The sequence below is a fragment of the Arvicanthis niloticus genome, chromosome 6 (assembly GCF_011762505.2).
Source record: "Arvicanthis niloticus isolate mArvNil1 chromosome 6, mArvNil1.pat.X, whole genome shotgun sequence".
Classification (NCBI taxonomy): Eukaryota; Metazoa; Chordata; class Mammalia; order Rodentia; family Muridae; genus Arvicanthis; species Arvicanthis niloticus.
Window position 1 is genome coordinate 31,566,033 of NC_047663.1, and position 24,116 is coordinate 31,590,148.

A 24,116-nucleotide genomic window follows, 5' to 3' on the forward strand; every position below is an offset into this window, starting at 1 on the left:
AATTTTAGATTTCGTCCAGGTTGCCAGAAATTTGTTTTCCTTGCAGTTGGATGAAGTAAATGTTGGTGTCCATGAAATTCCTACCATCTTAGACTCACAGGTAGAGTGTACATTCTACAGCTGTTTTGATTGAATGTAGGGCACAAGTCTTAAGTGTTGTAGGCCATATATGATGCCCTTTCTCTAGTTCCCAATGGTTTTTATTAATTTATTTTAAATTATGTAGTTATTACTTATGTGGATGTGTGTACTTGTAAGTGTGGATGTACATGTGAATTCAGGTATACATGCACATATGTGTACATATGTGTGGAAGCCAGAGATCAACCTTGGTTCTTTCCTCAGAAGGTAACTACGGGTTTGTTCAGACGATTTCTCCCATTGGCCTTGAGTTCTAGTAGGCTAGGCTAGCTGGCCAACTAGCCCCAAAGACCTACCTGTCTCTCTCTGCCCAGTGACATCATCCTGACTGATAGTTTACCTGCGTTCTAGGGATTGAACTCCAGTCCTTAGGCTTATGCATCAAGTAGTTTACACACTTAGCCACCTACCCCCACCCTACAGTGGGAATTTCTTTTAGCATAGTATACAAATAAGGGCTGGGGATATAACTTAATAGTCAACATACTACACAAGCATTGAGACCTGAGCTTGGGTCTCTAGTACTCACTTATGAAGTAGGACTTGGACATCCCTAAATCATATCTCTCAGTGGGCACACAGGAGCTCTAGTACCTTGCTAGCCAATTGAGCTTCCTTAATGAATTCAGTGAGAGACCTGGTCTCAAAAATAAGGTTCATAATTTTATCAACTCTTGCCATCAACTCTTTATTTCACCAATCAAAGCCAACTGGTGGCAGGGACCTTCAGCGTCTTACAGGCAGACATGCCGGTTCACATGTAATTAATTTTGTATTAATACAAAAACCATAAGAGTCGGGGCTGGAGAGATGGCTCAGCGGTGAAGGGCACTCACTGCTCTTTCAGGTGTCCTGAGTTCAATTCCCAGCAACCACATGGTGGCTCACAACCATCTGTAATGGGATCTGACACCCTCTTCTGATGTGTCTGAAGACAGCTATAATTGTAATCATGTACATAAAATAAATCTTTTTAAAAGAAACAAATAATATTAGAACCAATCTCCAACATTTCACCATTTTTGCCCAATAAAGAAGAATCTTTTCTCTCAGACATAAATTAAGCACAACTATACAATTATGTAAATTATAAAGTATGATATACAATTAAATCCGGTCCAGCATATTTGTCAATTTAGATGAAGTATTCTACCATCTATCCTGACTAAAAGAGTTTACAATTCCATACCTGAATTACATTCTGATTTTAACTTGTATTACCATCTGAAAACCATCCTTTCAAATCTGTATTATCTTCCTCAATGTTAAACAACTTGAGTTTGATTATGAGACGATAGCTAGTCTTTTACCCCATCAGAAATCCGAGAACAAATTAAATATTACCTGGGTATATAAGAAGCACAAAAACATGGCTTCCAAAATTTAAACAAATTGTAGAGACACCTGACTACCTGGACAGTCCCCTGTTCTTCAAAATGTTGGAGCATCTGTCTTCAGCCATCTGGCTCAGGATCATCTGACAGACCTTAAATGAAGCAGGAACTATGAAGGACTAGCTTACTCTGACTGGCAGAGCTAAGCTGTCGACTGTCCCATATTGTATGTCCTTTCTTGGACCATATTTTTTGTCTGTAGATGAATTAGGGCAATTTTTGTCCAGTGGCTACCTTGCCATAACCGGAGCAACTCCATATAGAGGTTATAGTGTTCAGTATCTTTGAGCTGTGAATTGGGTACTGTTGAGAGCAGACATATCTCTAGCCAAATGATCTTTAATAATGAATTAATATTAAATGTCATATTCTGTTGGGGGCCGACTTTTAGCAGAAAGCGGCTATCAGCTTTGCAGCCATCTTGAGCCATATACCCTGACATGAGACTTGGATTACAATAGCCTACAACAGCTGAGAACACTCCGATAATCTTGGTTTAGATACCTTGAGATTAAAGGTGCGTGAGATTAAAGGTGTGTGACTTAAGAGTATGACTTAGAAGTATAGAGATCAGAGTTAGAGACAAGACCTAAGGGCATGATTAAAGGTGTAACTTAGAGGTGTGGCTTAGAAGTAAGACATATAAAAGGCAGAGACAGAACAGATCAGAATCAGACACAGCAGACAGAGGAGACAGAGAAGGAGACACTTAGAGGAAGAGAGACTGAAGAATAAACGGGATTGAATCACACCCTGTCTGGTCTCCATTCTTCGAGTCTGCCCTCACCCTCGCTCTTGCTGAACCCCGACCCGAGGACCGGAGCGGCAGCTTGGGCTGGGATACAGTGGCCGCCCAAATGTGGGTTGGCCCGGGCCTCGACATTTTGCCTGGGCTGCGACGTTTTTGGCCGCCCCAACGTGGGGCTAGTGTGGACCCCAACATTATTTTGGCCGCCCCAATGTGGGGCTAGTGTGGACCCCAACATTATTTTTTGGAATTCCAATGTTTTTGAAACCTATCTATCTATATAAAGTGTATCTGAACTATTAAACCTTAACCACTCTTAGCTATTTCTATGTGAGTATTATTGAAAATACTTTATTATAAATAAATCAGAATCTAATGTATCCATGAGTTTACTATCTGGCCTTTAACTTGTGTAATTTAATCATCCTAAACTGTTTGGAATAGCAGCTATAGAAGGACTGGGTCAAGGCCTTGTATTCCTAAATGAGTTGTATTGGCACATTGCCTAAGCGTTAACTATTCATTTCAAATCTTGTATCAATATACAAATATTTATACCAATGAAAACCTTAAATCTATATCAATATATAAATTCTGTACCAATGTAAGAAATTATAACTTCAATTTTGTATCAAGATTGTATTATAAAGATTTTTATCAGTGTAAGATATGGCTACACAAGGTTTTGATTAATAATAAATTTAGCAATTCATCCCATCTATTTCCTCCCTGTTCAAAACTGTGACCATTTCTAAATTATCCGCTAAAATGACAGCCTATCTATAATTTATAAAATAACCATAACCAGACACCCAAACCCAAGGGATTGGGATGATGACTCTTCACAACTTCTTCCCGCTGAATAGGGGCAACAAAAATTCTTTAAAGGGTTAGGGAGAGGTAAGGAATTAGAAAAATTGGTTAGACTTAAGAAGGCTAGTTTTAGCATCTGTTATCCAGTCTCTGTATGTTTAGAAAGCTCAGGATTTGACTAAAGTTCTGAGATCTCTCTGAAAGGTTGGATGAACCAAGGCCATCGGGAATCAGCAGCTATTCCTGAAGCTGTTCTCTAGGCAAGTCTCTGGATAGCATCATGAAGCAGGGGACTGGAACAGCAGGTCATTTCAGTGTCCTCGCAGATGAATTTTGCCAGAGTTACGAATTCTGTAATATATGAATCTTACAGCCAAAATGTTAGTACTATTAAGATATTTGTACAGATTGTGCAAGGTGCACAGATCAGTTAAGGACAAATTTTGTTCCTTATTTGAACAGGTGAAAGACAACTATCTTTTTATGAGTTAATTTGCTTGGTTATTACCAATCATAACAAATCTTCATTCATGCCATGTGAAGGATGGCACAATGAATCTTAAGGATTCCACAACCAGAAAGATTTATTGTCTAATTTTAGCTGAAGTTTTGGCTGGAAGCATTTTCATGTCTAAGCCAAATTACAGGGCTGTTCCCATGTTAAGGAATCAGCATATCAAGTTATCTGTCCTGTTTTATTTTCTCGAATTTTTCTTTTCTGTAGTGAAAATCTTCAGGGGGTCTTCCCCTGTCATTTTTGATTCATATCACTCTGGAAGGGGTCCAAAGCCTCTTCTTTCCTGTTAACACAAATACAGAGCCTCTCTCCCAAAATAGCATGCCCTTAGTCCAGTAACCCAAAATCATTAAAGGTATAGATTGATTTGATTTAGTAGCTTGACTTCTCTCCCAGAGGATATTAATATTATAGCCATTAAACTCATAACTGCATGCATTTTGATAATTAAAACAATTCAGAGCAATTAAAGCTATCTCAACAAATATTATCTGTCTGAGATAAGGTCTTCTCCTCATCCTCTGCTCATGACCTACATAAGATCAAGGCCTAAGTTATTTGTTCATCTATGTTTTCTTAAATTTTCCCTTCTAGGAGATTAATATCTCTATGGATATATATATATATATATATATATATATATATATATACACATATATATATATGTGTGTATGTGTGTGTACATATATATATGTACATATATATACGTATATATATCACCTTCCTCTTTTTATAACTTGAATTAACATAAGTTTTTATTATCTGTCTGAGATTAGGTCCTTCCCCTTATCCCCTGCTCCTAACCTACAATTTGATCAAAAGCCTCTATTTATTCATTTATCTGTTTAATTTCAAATAAATTCCCTTCTCTTCACTGTATACATGCCTACTTTTAGGTTTCTGATTTATCATACCAGGCTAAACAATCCCAGAATTTCCTTATAGACTACATTCAAAGAATCTGAATATTTGCCTTGGCATAGACCTTTTTAAATTTTGTTTTTAATTTAATCTTATTTTTATCTCTGTATATTTGTTTCCTACATTTGAGGTAAAGGCCTGGATTCCTTTATTCCATGCATACACTATACTCCTTTCTATCCTTAAAAACAATTAAATCAAGTTTTATTCATCTCTATTTATCTGGTTGTTATATGGCTGGATATTTTCTCTCCTGCAGCAATCAAGTCCAGTCTCCCTGTTTTCCCATCATGGTGAGTCTGCTCTTCCTCCTCCCTTGCCCAGGAAATCTAAAAGTCCAGCCTGTGTCTCCCTGCCCAGCCATTGGCCACCATCAACTCTTTATTTCACCAATCCAATCCAATCCAACTGGGAGCAGGAACCTTCAGTGACTTACAGGCAGACATGCGCAGGTTCCCATGTAATTAATTTTGTATTAATCAAATAGTATTAAAACCAATCACAACATCACACTAAAACACAAAAGCTGGCAGAGCCCAAGTGTGGTTGCCCAAACTTTCTGAGTAGGAGATTGTCACTAGGTATGTAGATGTGTTCTTTGTCCGAGTCTCTCTTCTATTCATTTGTTTCTCTCTGTTAGTGCCTTAGTTTTTATCTACTTAATACTGTGTGCATTGTTACTAATGAGCTAAGAGTGTTATTAGCTTCTTACTTTTGATCTGAAAAATGACATTTTAAGTGATTTTTGTCATGATATTAAATATTATGGTACTTACTCTATTGGAATTGTATTGAATTTATAAAATGGTTGGTTATGAACTAAATGACTACTTTATCATGGTTCTAGTTTTGAGAAAAGTATGTATTACATGTGCATCTTAAATTTTCTGTAAGTTTAATTACCAAATATGTTATACTTAGTGATATTATTAGAAAGATTTTTTATTTCTTATCACTGGTTTTAATTTTATATGTTATAAGAATATAGTTAGGTATATGTAACTACTGAATGGTAGTTATATATAAATACTGAATATCTGCCTCTCAATTACTTTCTTGTGTTTTCCTTTTTAAGTCAATGGCTTATTATCATAGTATGTATTTTTTTTTTTTTGGTTTCCAACAATTATACTTATATCTAACACTTTACAGTGCATCTAATAGAATCCAAACACAATAATTTTTAGTGCCTACAATTGCTATTTTCAACTTATAGTCAATACTTTACACTCAGCACTTTTTCACTTTGTTAGTTCTTCCATTCTCTCTAAACCTATAATGATATCCTGGTGTAACGTTGTATTTAGAATTCTTATGTATAATCTAGCCTCTAGCTCTCCAGTCACAGGTCAAAGGGCAGAATTGGAGAGGTTTACTGAATGGACCTCTGAGGAAGGCCTATAGGCAGATGGCATCACAAGGAAGAAGCCCTAGTGAGAATAAACACTTTTTGAAAAGCCAAAAAGCATTGAGCTTCACTAGGCTTCACCTCCCAAAAACCCTCCACCTCATTACTGCACACTGAGGACCGAGTCTCCAAAACATGAATCCTGTAAGATCCGAGCACATCCAAACCACAGCCCGATTTCTTTGAGTATATAGTCTTTCTGATAGGAAGCTTAGATTGGTATCAGTTACATGTTTCTAGCAATGAAGAGTCTGGGTGATTTATTAATTTATTGGTAAAAATAAATCTGATCCTTTCATTTAAAGATTACTCATGCAATTTTTTAACATTTCAAACCACTTATATATGTGTGTGTGTGTGTATGTATATATATGTATATATGTACATATATGAATATATATGTATATATATGTATATGTGCATATATGTATATGTGTCTATATGTATGTATATATAAGTATATGTATATACTGCTCATTTTACTCATCGAAGTCACCCAGAAACCTAGCTGTTCGGTTACTTTCAGGACATACCTGGCTTTCTCAGAATGAAGACACAGATTTATTAAGAACCCTGTGGAATTTGGCAAAAACTGAACTGTTGAACCCCCTTTCTGTCTGCCAATGTTGGTCTTATGCACTTAACTACATAACATTCCAGACAGATATGTCTCTTGCTGCGAAGCAGTTTTCAAGGTTGCTGTGCCCATTTCTCAAAGCAAGGCAGTGCTAGTTTTTGATGTGGCAGTAAAGTAGGGACTTGTGTGAGCATGCAGAGCTTTTTGAGCAGCTGCAAAGCAAAGTACATGCTCTGAATGAGTAATCTATTTCCTTCTTACCAACAGGATTTGAGGGCAGATAAGAAAGAGTGTTGTCAGTCTACAATAGTTTAAAAGCAAAAGCACCAGACTGGTGGCAGTTGTGCAAGATGCTCTGCGTGCCAGTGATTTCCTTTTGAGGCTGTAGATCCAAATGTTGTGCAATAGTCATTAATTTATGAAATTCTGTTTGTTGCCTTCTGCTTATCATCACACAGAAGATATTATTGTCAAGTGTGAGGCTTCCTTTTTTCTCCAACCGGATCCATAAGAATACATTTATCCATCACAGTCTCATGTACAATGAAAGAAGTCTCTCAAAGCACACATTGAGTTCTCATTTAATATTATTGAATTCTATCTCATTTAAAAAATCCATCTTGCAATTCATGAGTGGACAAAATACTCCAATTTTAAAGGCATTATATAAGTCGCTGCTTGTTAACTAGTTTACCACAAGCAAACAAAGACCATGTTATTGTTTCATTGTGTAAGTCCCCATGGTTTTTACGTTCAAAGCAGTGGAGTGCCTACTTTGGAACTGTCAGTCTGTGGTAGTGATGTTGACAATCCATGAAGGTGGGGAAATTCCACCATGGCTACCCTCAGTAGCCTTAGTTTCACAATAACAGGTCAAGTTTATAATTATTTTACATGGGATGCCTTACTCATATGTTCTCCTTTCATGACTGATAAAAACAGTTGATGTCTTTTTCCCTTTTCATGTGAAAAGCAGCGGGACGAGTTCTAGTCAACTGTAGCCTTAGTAAGCACATATAAGAGGACCCAGTGACCCTTTGTTCATATTTAGGGTATTGAAATGTGCTTTTGATTTAAATAGAGCAATAATTGGGTCATGGACAGGAGGTATGAGTAAGTGAGTAGTCCTGCTCACCCACCCATTGCTGCCTGAGCTCTACCACTACAAGTGGCCCTTGGAAGCCATGGGCATAGGGGACCAGTTACCGTAAGATGATGTACTCCAGAAAACTATATTATAGATAGTTGTGTTCATTCTCCCAGGTCTGCCCTGTAGGTTTATTGTTGCCAGGGAGTACATTTGGTCACTTGTGTCCAGTGCCATTGTCCCTGGACTGTAAGACATTTTGTAAAGAAAGGCTAAGGACAGTGACTTGTGTATATCTTCAGCCTTGAAGGGAGGCAATATGTTTTAGGTAGGCAGAGTCAAGGGAATCTGTGCCAAAGTGAACATGAGATGTAACAGAAAAAAGGATAAAAGAGCCACATGTGTAAGCCGAAGTGTGAAAATATTACAAGGGGATATAAAGTCCCCTTATCAGGGTCTTAGTCTCATGGATAAAAGCTTTTCTAAATGGAATTAGAAACCAAAGTCAAGGTCAATCGCACTGTCATTCGCAAGGGAAAACAACAGGGCAAGTAGTTTGGAAATCCCAGCTACCATGAGGAGATGGATAATAAAAGGCAAGCAAGGCCCACCCACAAAGCGGTGGCCTGAGTATCAGAAGAAGCTGGCTTAGAATTCTGGCCATTGTCTAAGAAAGGGAGATGAAAAAGGGAGCAAGAGAAAAAGTTATGCTTTCTGCACCCGAACTCAGAAGGTGAGCAAGCTTAGCAGTGAGGCTCTGCAGGCAGCTGACTGAAAGGAGCTTATGGGGTATGTGAATCCATATCTCATTAATGCCATTCCTCCCATTTCTGTCTGCCTCCAGCTGTATGTTTCTGCCATCAGAGTAGCCTTCTTGAGGTTTTAAAACAAGTTGTTTGTCTGTTGGCTTTTTCCCACATCACAGTAGGTCTACTGGCCTTGGCTGGGCTAGAGCTTTTGCTGTTCACATGAATGGATATTAGCATCCACTAATCAAACTATTTGTAAAGAGGGTTACCAACCATAAACCATGCAATTTACATCAAAAATTTGTTACTGTGTTAGTATTTGTATGTCCAAAATGGGCTATATGTGCCGTCTAAGAAAAGATGTGACTACCCACAGATCAAATACCATGCTTGCAGAGAGCTGGCAGAGATAGGCACGTGCTGCAGATAGAGCTTGAGAAGCTGATGGCCACAGTGGCCCTTTCCATCCTTTTCTCTCTACCTGTCATCCTCTACCATCTCTCCTTGAGGAATGAGGACCTTCATAATCACAGAAGGGAAAAGGAGGATGTTCAGTTCTTCATCTCCTGCTCAACAGCGCGTCAGATACGTCCTACTCCTTGAAAGAAGAGTGGGCCATGAGAGAGAAGTAAAGGGCATTGCCTTTTCTATCCAAGGTCCTTCCTGGCTCCTGATTTTGTTCATCTGGCACTGACCAGATTCTCCCATGCATCATCACCCAAAAGTTGAGTTTTGGGATTTAGTGGAGGCATTACATTAGCTAACACAAACACAAATACTATCAGATAAATTAACTACAAGAGTGGAAATGTTGGATCGTGGGTCCACAAATTGATTTACGTGTCTGAAGTTTGTCTGTTCTGTGTGTGAAGGTCTCCTTCAATTCTTCTCATGTGGATCACCAAACATTCATAGCGCTGGGAGATGGGATCCCTTGTGCAGGGTCTGTGTTATAAATAAAAGCATTCAAAGACGGATTCAGAAGGCAGCTTGAGGAGAGTTTTATTGGAGTTGAGGGAAAAAAAAAAAAAAACATATCAGGCCAGCTGGAGGTTTTGGCAGCCGTGGAAGGGAAGCAGGTAAGAGGATGCTTTCTACCGCAGAAGCTAGAGGTGAAGAAAGCAGAGGGGCTCTGAGTGGAGTCTGTAGTTGCTGGGTTGAGGAAGGAGTCCGTGCGAGTGACTGTTGCGAGGGCTAGGGTAAGAAAGACTAAGGCTTAGGATGCTGTCTGGGAAGGGGAGGGGCAAGAGTAGAAAAACTTGAAGTGAGGCTCTGCTGCCAACTCTGTCCTAGTTTCTCGTTTCATAATTTATTGCTTTATATTTATTAGTTTTATCTTGAGCATTTTTTGAGATGCTCTCATATAACCCTGGCTGGCCTCAAATTTAGTATGTAGCCTGAGCTAGCCTTCAGTTTATGTTCCTACTGATCTACTGTCGTGTTGGGATTACATGGATGTTCTACCACATCCAGCTTCATAATATTTTTAATATCTTTACAGAAATATCATAACCATATATATACATATATATATCACATACATGACAAGATACAGTCATGATATGTCTACAGCTTGCTAGATGTCTATCATGTATCTCAGGTGAAATCACTCTTCAGAAGTCTCTCACATGGTTGCAGTAAGCTTCCATTTCCACTTGGATAAGAGCTACTGTTTTGACGTTAGAAAGGTGGAGTCCATCATTCTTGCTTTTCGTAACTGGGCTCATAATGAGAGTGTGTGCACCACGACTGGCTCTTTCAGTTGTCTCTGACTCAGACGTCTGGGCTGTCACCCTTTTAAGGGGGAATTGCTGAGTCAGCATATGTCAGTCCTGCTTTTGTTCATTTGACAATGAACTTTTGGATTGAGGAGAATGTGGCATTTAGAACTTAAATATAAGTGTCTTGCTGTGATTCTAATCATCATTTCTATATTAAAAACTTCACACAGTGCTACACCTGCTGCCAGTACAAGGTCATACACAGAAAAGACAAGGTTGGTGCCTCATCCACACCCAGCACAACAGCAGACTGCCATTCGTTAAGCTATGATGCTCTGTCAGTCTAATCAAGTATCATGAATGGATTATCTTCAAACAGCATGCCGAGCATAGAACATGGCTGTCAGTCCCCTAAAGTAAATTTTCCACAATTCAGGCTCTTGTTAGTTTGGTATATTGAGGCCACTATTTTAACAAATGGCGTAAAGCTGAATGAAAATATCAAACTGACTTGTATGTGATGTGACTGTAATGTTTCTTCTTATACTGGGTCAAGATGTAAATGGTATTTCCCACTGTGTCTAAACTTTTTATAACTTCTAAAGACCCTTCTGTAAGATATTAGATACATAGAGATGATGACAATGTTGATGACATTGTGTTAGGTGCTATGGCACATGCTGCTATAAAGATAGATAGATAAACTTTGTATAGTTTACTAGAGAGCCACGTACACAAACAATTACAACTTTAAAAGTGCATTATATAGTAAGGCCAGAATAGTAACATAAAATTATTTAATCCAAGGAAAGTAACGTTCATTAGAAGTTTATAATTAAATTAGCATTTGAATTCAATGTTAGAAGAAAGGTTGAATTTAGTCTTCTAAAAGGTGACCAGGGAGTTTAGCATGAAGTTGGGTGTAGTAATGTATGCCCGTGCTCCCAGCACTCAGGATGTTGAAGCAAGTTTATGACCAACCTGGGCTCTATAGTGAAACTCTGTCTCACCCACTACTGTCACCAATAAAACTATTAGACTGAAACAGAAAAAAAAAAAGATAAAGATAAAAGTGATTGTAAGATGAAGGCAGTCTTTTTAAAAAGGTAATTATATGCAAACCTTGGGGATTGATCCCATTCCTCTTCTAGTTAAGATGTAGGAAGAAAAAGCCACTAGATATAACATGAAATTCCAGAAGGCACATGAGGTCATACACAGAAAAGGCACGGCTGACACTCATAGCCACACCCAGTAAAGCTCCTGTGTTGGCAGCAGTCTGCCATCCATTATAGTATGATGCTTATCGGTCTAATCAAGTATAATGAATGGATTATCTCTAGGAGAGAACATTCAAGCCAGCTTAGGGCCGGAGACGGCAGTAGTTGAGACCACTGGCTGTTCTTGCAGAGGATCTGAGTTCAGGTCTCAGCACCAACATGGGCACCTGTCTCTCTTCTGGCCTCCATTGGCTCTGCATCCCTGCTACATACACAAACAGGCACACACGTGTACACATAAAATTAACATATACATGTATAAAAGAAAAATGTTAAGTGTCTATCTTCTAATAATATAAATTCTAAGTAACAACAGTCTAAGGTCAACCTGATGAGAGAAAATGGCCCTGTATGTTAGTTTCCTTTTACCCAGTCAGATAACTCCAAAGTAAACTCTGACGTGGAGTGAAGTTTGGGGGTGGTTAAAAAGGACTTTCTGTTCTCAAGGTTAGCATCTGATGCATAACCTCTGTATTTTAATGTTGACAGCTTCTCCCCTGTGATTCTCTAGAAGCAGACGAAGTGGGAAAACTTAGACAAGAAAGAAATGCTGTTCTAGAAGAGCGGAATGTGCTTAAGGTAACCATCTCCTCGGCATCCTTGTATTTGCCGTTAAAAAGACACGATCCCAGATTGGACTCTTAGTGTGCTCATTTTGCTTTTAATGAAAGTGTATTAGTATCAGATCCGATCGGGTCATCTGTGTAGTGATCTTCGGAGTTATCCTCAAGGTCACCGCTCACTTATTTTTACTCCATCAGTTGCACATAAAAACCAGTGTGTGCAGTGAATGGGTTTTCCTGGCCTGTCTGATCTGGATCCTCTGATTCCTGTTCTCTCATATTAGTGGCGACAAAAGGTGTAGCCAAGGAGCCAACTAAGCAAGCGGTAACAAATTTGAATCCTCTGATGTTCATAGAAAGACATTTTCTTCCAGGTGCAGGGTCATGTCTGAGGGACATAGTGTTTTGTTAATGTAATTTGCAAAATGAAAGCATTGTGCTTTCAGGGGAGAACAAATCACATATGCTCCAAATACATGATAATGTTTTTATTCTTTCTCTATAGTGACATTCTGTTCTTAATGGCATATTAAGTTTAACTTAAATCCTGACTTTTTCCGGAAGCTATTAAATGTTCCGAGGAAAGCAACATAACTACTTTATGATCACTTTACCCTAAAAATATGCATTTTAAAATTATTTTGTTAGGTGAAGATTTCTAGTTATTTAATTTAGTTTTATTGGTATAAAGTCTTTATTCAAAAAAACCTACCATTTTCTTCCTACTGTTGTTTTATAATGCCAGTCTTTAGATGAAGCCATTATTAAAAATTTTTAGCATATCCTCTCAGTTTCTGAAGACAGCCCAAACAAATCACATTTTAAAAAATAAATGTATGTGTGTATGGGTCAGAGACACGTGGGGACTACTTACCGTCCTCTGTATTTAAATATAAGTGAAAAACTACTCTAAAAAGAAAATTCTTAAACCATTAAAAAGAAGCTTATTTTGTTAACTCATGCATAACTTAGTTCTTATAGACCCACTTTATTGCAGCTGGGCTTCTGCTTCTCCATGGTTCAAATTGAATCATGGGCAGTTCCTACCAGAACTCTTGCAAGTCTTCCATGGTAGAGAGCCCCTACACCTGCTGATTCTCTTACAAGGTCTTAATCAGTTCTCTGGTAATGGATATTTAGGTTACCTTCAGTTTTCAATGATCAAAATTTCCAGGGACTACAAAGATAGCTCAGCAATTATAAGAACTTGCTCCTGGTCCATGAGGAACATGAGGTCTCAGCATCCACATCAGGTGGACCATACCTTCCTATACTCCCAACTCCAGGGCATTCAATACCATCTTCTGGCCTCCAGGGATACTGCACATATGTGACTTATACGCAGTAGATACACACATGAAAATAAAAATAAACCTTAGTAACTTTGTAGGTGTGTGGATAGGCAATTGTGAAAGTTCTCACTAAATCTGTGAAAATGGAATTGCAATATTAAAGTCTTCTAATGTAAAACATTCTGTATATTTCTCCAATTTTTTGATAAGGCTTTGGCAATTCATATTCATTCCAAATATAAGTGAACTTCCCACAAATATGGTTATATTTTATAATTCTGAAATTCACCACCTTTCCACAAGTTGGCATACCTACATGGAAATACAGAATTCATATAAAAAATTATTAGTTTCCTCTGACTGTCTCAGAACCATTCTATAGTGTTGGTCACATTGGTAAGACAGTATTTCCTGTGTGATTCATCTTTACACAAACAAAATCCACAATGTCAGGGTGTCTGAGGTTCTTGCATATTTTTATTTCCCTAAAGTTTTAAACGGTTAGATTTAATGATATATTTTGAGTTTTATTTGAATGTCAATATTAATTGCTAGAATTTTAATTTAAGATTGTGTAAGCCATACACATGTAACATTTAAACAAGAGTCCCCTGAGGAGCTATTCAATCAAGATCACCTTTCAAGTTCATGAACTATAATTGAGCATATTTTAATGTTGTAAAACCTAAAGTCCCAGAATACAAAAAGACTCTGCCTTAAATTTTTTCCACATTTTTTTTCCTCTGAGACCCATGTATTTTTAAAGATTCATAAGGTCTACAGGGGTGTCCCAGTCATTAACAGTGCTTGTAAATAGTACAGAGAATCTGAATTCTGTTCCCAGCACTCACATGGTGGCTCACAATCATCCATAACTCCAGTTCCAGGGGATCCAATGGCTTCTTCTGAGTGACCTCTGTGGGCACCAAGCACACATGCGGTGCACACACACAAGCGGGTCAAACACTCATACACATCAAATAAAACTAATCAATTTAATTTAAAAATTAAAAATTTTATAAATAGTATATTATACAATAAATATTTTGCTTAAGGTAATGTTACATTTCCAGTTATTCTGCCTATTTTGTTACAGCCATTTATACATACATACATACATACATACATACATACATACATGCTCACTCACATACACACACAGAGAGACACACAGAGCAGCAGAGCTTGTTAAATGACGATCATAGAGTAGAAATGGCCTGCTCTCACTCCTCATCAGCCTTTGACAGCTTTGTGTCTCACTTGAGGTAAAAATAAGTAAGTTTAGGCCTCTGGCTAATTTCTATTTTGCAGATGTGATCCTTAATAGTGCTATGGAAACTGTTTAACCCAAATTCCAACAGCTCCTGCTCTTCACAGAAGAGTGGAAACAGATGCATGTCCCATTTACATGTGCAGAGACAAGCGGCAGAGCACCGTGAGTGCAGAGTAGACCAGAGTGGGCTGCATTGCCCAGGACATTGCTGCTTCATGATGTTGCCATCAATCTTCACCACTGTACTTAAGGTCCCAGGAACCCTGTTCATGTTTTCAATAAGATGACTCCTGGGTCACTAAGCATTTCTGAATGCACCACTCAACAAGGTGGGACATCTCAGAGTTCATGCTGGGTTTAATTTTAGGTTCAAAGATGATCATATTTTACCTTTATGCCCATATTCAAATATATACTTCATGTTTAAGCTATACTACTTCTATCCTTCTTTTTTAATAATGGTTCAAAAATGGACAAATATTACATTGGGAAGCTAAAAGTCAACCCAGACTTTCTTTGGTTTGATTAACGTTTTTTCCCATCTAATTAAGAATAAGATTATTCAGTCTGATAGCTCTTTGGTAAAGACACTGTCACCCACATTTCCTTGCTGTTTACCCACATCAGTCCTGACTGACTTCTTCCAGAGCTCAGATTTTTGGCATTTTATATAAAGCAATACAGATGTTTTCACCACTGTTAGACTTAGATAACTGACCACTAGTGAATGATATGTAAAGCCAGACAAATAGCCAGGAATTTCATTAGAAGCTTTTTAGCAATTTGATGTTTGGGGAATAAACTTTGAAACAGAACGCAAAATCATTCCTGGTGTCACAATGGCATGCTACTCACTCAGTGTTTTTTCAAACACAGGAGAAATTACTCGAATCAGAGAAGCATAGGAAGCAATTGATAGAAGAACTCCAGAATGTGAAACAGGTATGTTGTGTGGGGTGGCAGGATGCAGAGATGGTTGGGTACATGGGGTACAGCACATGAGAATATTCATGTATTCTTTGTGTGTGAATGTGTGTGAAGTATACCTTTAAAGCAGTAATGCTTCATCATATCTTAGAATTTGTGACTGAAGATGGCATAAGAGAAGACTGTAGAGCTCTTTTTTTATTGGATATTTTATCTATTTATAATAAAGATGTCATACCCTTTCCCAATTTCCCCTCCCTAGAACCCCCTATCCCGTTGCCCTCCTCCTTTATGCTTTTATACCATTTTGATTACATGCATGTATTAAGGTCAGTTCTAGGTTGAGGATCTAGCAATACAATAAATGCAAGTAGTCAAGGAACAAGCAATACAATAAACACAAATAGTCAAAGAAAAAGCAAGGCATTAAACCCAATTACGTGAACACTCCTGTGATCACTGTTTCTAAAGGCTCAGCAGATGACTAAAGTATCTGAGCCTACTTCCCTGTCCTAGCCCAAGGTCATTTTCATGTCTGAAGCCTACTTCCTTGTTCTAGCCTAAAATTTTGTTTCCTGTCTGAGATTATTTCTTTGTTCTAGCCTAATATTTAGGTTCCTGCATAAGATTATTTCTTTGTTCTAGCCTAAGATTTAGATTCCTACCTGAAATTACTTCTTTGTCCTAGCCTAATGTCAGATTCCTGCCTGAAGCCTACTTTTTTGTCCTTGGCCAGTGTCATATTTCTGCCAAGCAGCCCATTTCCTTGTCCTTGGCTCATTTCAGATTCTTGTGAAACAACCCCAAACACTCTCCACCTCTCCCCCCTTTTTTATTTCATTAACAAGACTGAGTTTGTCTTAGGTCATTCTGACAAGAATGCCTTCCTTACCCATCATGGAATTTGCATTATCAAAAGCAATGTACTTCTGTCTTAGGTTTATAAGGCTCTGTGCAGAATCTTACCTGTCCTTGGCTTGCCAGCCTGTTAATTTAATAACTTTGTCTGGGGGTCTATTTTCAGGTTCAAGCCATGTACTTGGCTACCAACATTTTGATGTTGTTAAAGAAAAGCTTTAACACAATGGGAAGAAATAAAAGTATTCCCAGGACAAAAAGGGCTAGCATGATCAAGCTATGTATGCCATATTTGAAGCTTGACCAAAATATAAATACTGACTTTAGGCCATGGTTAATTTTATCAGCAGTATCTACCACAGCAACGCTCAGCAGAGCAATATTCTTGAAATCCATAAGCTCCCTATATATCGTTAAAACATCCCGAAAGGTGTTAGAATTATCCCAAATACACTGCACATGTCATTAAACTTCTTCCTAATTATAATGACTACCACTGTAAATTGTAGACCTAACATGAATCCATTGGTATTTGGCATGACACTCAAGATGGCTCCTAACCCTTAAATTCTGAATCTCCTTCCAGTAATTTGAATAGGATAAAGAGCATCAATCCATTCTTCCAAATGCCTATCTAAATCCTCTGGAATATTCAACACATTAGTAACACTTTTTGCTAAATGGTTAACAAAATTAGCTGTCTTAACTTCTTGTGTCACAGCAATTGCAGAAGCAGTGGTGCTAGCAATTAATGTAATTAAAGCTGGTATACCAGCAATAATCAAGCCCACTACCCTCTTGCTTCTGCTTAAAGCCTGACTCATTTCTTCCAGTACTTGTAAGCTATTTTTAGAATACCAATGTTCTGTGATACTCAGGGCACTAAAACAAAACCTGGTTGATAGATCTCTGAAACTGACATGCCAGAATTCAAAACAACAGCACAATTAGATGGTGTACAATCACTGCAACTTATATTAAAAACTGTAGAAGAAACAAAAGTAATTTTAACTTGACAATTAAAAGAGCCTTAACACATGTGCCCTTAACACATGTGCTAACACCTGTTTGAAATCCAGATCCTGCCCCAACTTTATCTCTTGGTAACATAACATCATAGAGAACTGCAGCTAACTTCCATATGTGTCTCTGAAAATGTCCAGAACCAGACTTCCAAATGAAGACTGTTATTTCTAATATTGAATTGATTTCTAGACCAGTCCATGATTGAGTCTGAATAACTGTTCACATTTAATAACAATACAAGAGGCATTATAACTTCTCTTTTTTTGATTCTCTATTCCACAAGATCTAAGAACTTAAGGCAAGGCATCTTGTCCCATCATGGGTATAGGTAAGCAATGGTGGGTCGGGAACATATGTCCAATACAGCTTCTCAGTCACCATTGTCAGGGCACTCAGCAAACTCACAGGTCAGCATCATTTTTTGTCCTGGCATCAGCATGTCTTACCCATTGCTCTGGCAGTCACCATGCTCCTTCAGCATCCTGCAGAAAAAATACAAACATGCCCTCTTCCCCATATTTAAAACCTGATTGGGGTCATGCCTTATGCCAGTAAGTGGATCCTTCCCTTTCCCCTATGTATAAGTGTGCCTAGTTGTAGAATGCCATAGACACTCAGCAGAAAGTTCCTTGGCATTCAAATTTATTAAAAAAAAAAAAAAAACCTTTAAAATAAAAAATAAAAAGAATACAGTTTAAATAAACTTGTGGTGTACAGGGGTATATCTCTCCATTTTTTTTATTAAGATACCGATTTAAAGTTCCATGGGCTGTTCCACAGCCTCTTGTCCATGACAATTATAAGCATTTGGAGTTTGTGTCTGCTGTGTCCTGCTCCATTAACCAAACAAATGTAAAACTCTGAAATGGCTTCCATGATTCACAATGGCTAGTCTCCTTACTTCACTCTTATTCTCTCTCATTTCCCTTCTCTGATTTCTCTTTTTTTGTTGTTGTTATTTATACTTCAAGATTTTTATTAAAGAAAAACAAGGCAAGTACTTCTCCCTAAAATGCATAACAGAGCATTTCTGTAGTTAGGTGCTCATGATAAATAATTAAGAATGTCCTTTCACTTTGCATGGTCTTCATCAGATTGCAGTAGATTTGAACAAGACAGAGAGCACTATGAAAAGGTAAAAGCACTGACAGGTAATGCACTCTGAATACAACTGTGGTGTCAGTAGAAGCCTGTTAGAGATCAGTGCTGAATGTGTGCTTCTCAGTCCCCCTCACCCTGCCCTCACAGAAAGCATCATATGGGCCAAGAAAGCAAACAGAGCTGTACATGACCCATACCCTCCATCTGACAGTAACAGACCAGAACAAACCTCCATAGTAGTAAGTAGAATAAATAATTTTCAGCATTAGTTCTAAAACTGGCCTACTACTGCATTCAGGACCTAGAACAGGCTTTAAAGACTCTGAAAAGAGTAAGGAGAAACAAAAAGCCAATGAAATAAGTGAAATCAGTACCAGAAAGAAAAGTGTAATAATTAATGCCAAAATGCCTGGCCACTGGTCAGGGCTTGATGGCACTCAGCCAGGATTCTGAGGTATGTGCATTCAGTAATTGTAGCCTCTGAGAGTCAGTGCTTTGAGGGAAGAATCAGGTAAATTAGAATCTACAGACTACCTTGGGACCAAGCAGTAATGGGGGAAAAACACCAGAAAGAAAGTCAAGGGTCTTACAGAAAGAGAAGACATCACTTTGTCCACTTCTCACCCTGGGGCCAGCAGTAAAATGACCCATAATGCACCTACACAGAAGTGGGTACATGCGGGATCCTGTGGCTAGAATGCAGAGAAGGACGCCAAAAGACACATGAAGTCCATGGATTTAAGAGATTTATTTTCATGGCAGATGTAGATAGATCTTGCAGTGCCCTCTTTGAAACTCAGGACAGACCTGAGTTAAATACGGAGGGAGAAGGGGGAAGGGTCTGGATAAGAATGCTTAATTGGCTATGCCCTCTGGATTTCAGGTATCTCATTAGTATGTAAATCTCTTGAGGCCCTGAGGCCTGTAGTCACACCCTCTACCTGTGGAGGGGTTGGTAGGAGCATTGCCCTATGTGACTGAAAGGTGTGGGTCAATGGAGGTCTAAGCCACATGTTAGGAGGCTGGATTCTGGGAGCACAGCAGAATAGATGCCCATCCCTCACAGGCATGCACACCTATTGGGTCTCCGGGCTATTTTTAGCCAGCACTTCTACCAAAACCCAATCCATCCTATCACGGTCTCACAGGTGCTCTTGACCTAAGACCTTTCTATAAAATAGTGTTTTAAAGCTGAAAAAAATTCCCATCATTACCAGCTGCAAAAATCCATGTGACTGAAAGTTTCCATTTGGTGAAATGTGTACCACAGTTGAATAACAAAGCAGAAGACAACTGTAACATAAAACTCTGCATTCAACTGAATAAGTATTTGGAGTCCTCAGTAAGTATTTGGAGCTAAGAAAAATATGCCTCAAATCTGAAATTAAAAACAAAGCAAAAATAAAGTCTAGAGCTAGTGAGATGGCTCATGGAGTAGCGGTGCTTGCTACCATTTACTTACATTTAGTACAGAAATGCAAATGGAAACTAAATTGCCAGGAATTATATTCAGGTGCACTAAAAACAAAAGAATAAATTGCAGAATTTTTTGAAGAAACCAGTCAGAACAAGAAAACACTAAAATTGAGAATTTTCCAACTAAACTTTCCAGAATTAGAAGACTTGCATCTAATGAGCAAGATCTCTGAGGGTCTAGAACCTCCCCGCATCATCATGCATACAGTTCCAGAAAGATGACAGATTTCAGGGCTGAGAAGTCACTTCACTTACACCCGGAGCTGAAGTTGATAGAGCCATACCATGAGGAGCTGTCTGACAAGGGCTTCTGTGCCTGCATCCGGATGAACCCGGACATCAAAGCATTAATCACCGTCATAAATGATGCACTGTAGAATAATGATAACTCGTGAGCCTGTACCATGTATAATTAGATTAGCTAATTAATGGGGTAGAGGAGCTCTCTGGCTCATGGTGATTGTGGAGTGCCAACTGGAACCAGCAGAGATGCTGCTAGATTTGGAAAGAAGCATTTTGAATGTTTTAGTAAGGATTGAATTAGGAACAAATTAAGATGCTAAATTTAGGAGGAAATTTTAATGAACAAGATATCTACATAGTTATATAGTTTAAAAGTAACTCTATAAACCACTGCTAATTATAACAGAGAAATAGTAATTATGCAGTGGAAAATTGAGAAAACAGTTTGATGCTAAAAGTTGTCCTCATCAATGAAGAAGTCATTGTTACTCGAAATGTGATACCCTGAAAAGGACACAGTGTCATCTCTGAGACTGAGAGTTTATAGGCTGAGTCTAACTTTTGAGGGCAGCTGGCGTCTGATAAGATGCTGGACATCTTAAGAGTTAAAAGAAGATCTAAACATATACTTGACCCTAGGCTGGCTCCTGTACTGGGGTAGGGACATTATTGGGTGATTTGATAGATCTGGAATGCAGAAGGTAGATTAGATCAATGAAAGTGTTGAAACTCCTAACAATTATATACAGTAATATCTTTATTTAGGAATACCTTTATACTTAAGGATAACAAACTGTGGTATATGTAACTTAACTTTCACATGGTTAAGGAACCATGTGGATGCATGTGAGATGCATATACATGTCTGAATATAGAGAAGATTGAAAATATGTAACAGCTTCTAAGTATCCACACATAAGATTATCTCAAATCTCATTTCTGAACATATTGGCCAAAGGTTAAATGTGGGATACTTGCTAAATTTGTGTGGAGGATATAGAACATTCTTCATATTATCCTCTTTTTGAACAATTTTTTGTTTATTTATTTTGTGAATATGAGTGTTGGCCTGCATGTGCATATGTATACTTCATGCATGCCTGTTATCCAAGAAGGTCAGAAGAGGCTTTGGATCCCCTGAATCTGGAGTTACGATGGTTATGAGCTGCCATGTGTTGGTGAAAACCAAACCTGGGTCCTCTTCAAGAGCAACAGTTGCTCTTAGCCACTGAGACACCTCTCCAGCTTCTCTTAATGTTATTCTTATACACATAAAAGATTTTTAAGTCCTCAATAGTTCAGCCAAGTTTTCAAACTTTTGTTTTAAGATAGCCTTCATCTGTAGCCCACGCTAGCCTCAAACTCATGACTGTTTTCCTACCTCAGCTTCCAAAATGATAGAATTACAGTTCAAATACCTGCTTTTGTTTTCATTTTTAATTAATGTGTGTGTGTGTGTGTGTGTGTGTGTGTGTGTGTGTGTGTGTGTGTGTGTGTGTGTGAGATCTATGTGTTTCTATGTGAATGCAATAGACTCATGTCATCAGGCTTGGCCATGAATATCTTTACCCACTGGGTTATCTGACTGGCCCCTGACCTAGTTTTATTAACTATTTGGTTGGTGTGACTTTTAAGTTCTTTTACTTCTATGTCTTCGTACCTGCATCTTCAATATGCCTTACATTTCAGTGTTTTTTGTGTTCTGAAAGTAGGATGTATGAATCTTCCTAGTTAAATTTTATGTGTAAAGTAAATTAAGGGATGCTTTTGCTATATTTAATTAAAATGTTCTGTTTTCCTAAATTCTTGGCTTGAATACTTGCTACATTTGATGCAGTAGTTACATTAGGCTGACATAAGACATAAATCTAAGGAAGGAAGGGAAGATAGTGTCGGGAGCTGTACTGTCTTTCCCCAGCAATACCTACCCATTCCACATGAGGCTTTCCTGTATTTATTTCTCTGAAATGAATATTTTCCTTTATTCAAATGAAGGTCAAGTCTGTACTAATAAATTGTATCAGAACTTCATATGAGTCAACAGGAAAGTGAGATAGAGATGAAGTTGTAATGAAGAGTGGACACGCATACTCTTCTCTGATGGATGAATGATCAGAAGCCTAAGTGTAGACGGGAAAGCGCTCCTAGCCTAGCATTAGTATTAGACGGTGTAGGTTAGTACCCCTACCCTTCTTCATGCTAGTCCTTGACCTCCAGCAAGCCTCTTTGCTTTCCTAAGCCTCCCTCTGATGATAGGTTCCTTCCCAAGAACGTCAAAAGAATTGAGTGACATAAAGTCTTTACAGTATGTTGTATATCACCTGTAGTAAACACTCAAGTATTAATGTGACTATTGGAAGTCACAAAAGAAATGTTAAAAGGTGGGTGTTATATCTTTTAGCCATTTAGTTTGGAGGGGAATTGAAATTCTAGGTGAGGGATGAGGGATTAGGAACAGTATGAAAGTTTTGTCTTAGCATGGAAATGGATGTTCTTAGGACCAGAGGCCATTTCTGTGTGTTGCCTTCTCAATATTTGTATCTTTGTGAATGAAAAAGTAGTTATCTCTTTCCTATAATTGATGCATAGAACTTCAGAGTTTAAGTGTGTTAACTTTTGTTAACACATGTGGAAAACAGTGGTTATGTATTCTTACAGTGTCATGACAATATAGTCACTAAAAAGGCAGGAACATGATAGAAACATGGAGCTAAAGAAGACAGGAAATGACATTTAAGTTGAAATTTTGAGGCCAAAGAATGTAGGCAGTTGAATGTCAAACTACAAGTTCAGTGATAACTGCCCCCAACAGTATTTGGCAAATGGGAAAAATGAACATTTTCCTATACCCTTAAACTGATCACATTCTCTTTCATCCCACATCCACCTTGTTGACCCTACATAATTTGGGGTCAACTGAATTTTTTTCACCTGTGTTTATAACTACATTGTTTACCTCTCTTTACCATTGCCCTCACTGGCCCAAGCTAACATTATCTTCCTGATATTGTCAGCCCCCTCCCATAGCATACTACTGTCTTTGCCCTACTCCTGCATAGTCCAGTCTAAACACTTAGTTATAAATATCCTTTTGAAAACCTAACATAAGCTTTGTAGGACTGTCTGTCATATATTTTAAAAGCCTAAAATCCAACTAATGGATGCCTCAATAAATGTCTGAGCTGACCAGCGGATATACATGATCTGACATCTTGCCCGGATCCTCACACTCTGCCTGCCCCCACTGACTTCTGTGCTGCCCTCTCCTCCACCCCAGTGTGTTTTCCCAGCCCTCTCTCTGTTTTTCCTGCACCATTACCCTGCTAACTCCCCTCAGCGTGGGCAGAAGGCTTTGAGTATTGCTGACATCTTGGGCTTCTCATTAACATAGAGGGGACAGCTACCTCTGATTCCAGCAACAGCTGCCACAGGCTAGGTGCTCAAACGTTTGGGGACATCAAGAAGGGGAAAGGGAAAATAAAAGATTAATTTAACTTCAGATTTGAAGTAATTAAAGAGCAAATGAAAGGCTATTTAAGAGGCACCATCCAGTAGAAATATAAAAGCCACTTTGTTTAAATTGTGAATTGTTAAATTTTGTAGTAGCAGAAAGAAATAATAAAATTAAATATATTTAACCTATTACATGCAAAATATTTTGGCATGCAACAATATTAAAATTTTATTCATGAGACAGTTTATATTTTTGCATTGTATCTTCACAATAATATTTGCATGTTTAGAACATCTTTATTGTATTGAATTTTGATTCTGAGTTGTACTGTACTGAATCTGTCTTTAAGTATAATACAATTTATGTGAAAACATAGATTCACATGCTTGAACTTCTCTAAACTTTAAAACACTTTCTTATAACTGAATTAAGGAACAAAGTTTCTTAATATTTGTATCAGGTTCACAAAACTAAGTTTTTTAGAACACTTTATCTTTTCATGCCTACGTTATTTAAGGATATTCAGTATTTCTTTTCAGGGAAGTTA

At 38.0% G+C, this 24,116-nt stretch overlaps 1 protein-coding gene across 7 annotated transcripts in view; it reads left to right on the forward strand.

The window, feature by feature from the left end:
* Positions 1–24,116, forward strand: part of Stxbp4 (syntaxin binding protein 4) — a 155,870-nt gene that overhangs the window by 44,050 nt on the left and 87,704 nt on the right. For 4 of the 7 annotated variants that reach the window (XM_076936025.1, XM_076936029.1, XM_076936027.1 and 1 more), the window contains 4 exons: positions 9–100; positions 4,794–4,827; positions 11,868–11,935; positions 15,361–15,426. In XM_076936025.1, the coding sequence (XP_076792140.1) occupies positions 9–100; positions 4,794–4,827; positions 11,868–11,935; positions 15,361–15,426 (260 nt within the window). Of the gene's footprint in view, positions 1–8; positions 101–4,793; positions 4,828–11,845; positions 11,936–15,360; positions 15,427–24,116 lie in introns of all 7 variants that reach the window. The other 3 variants (XM_034507119.2, XM_076936026.1, XM_076936030.1) reach the window with 1 other exon arrangement.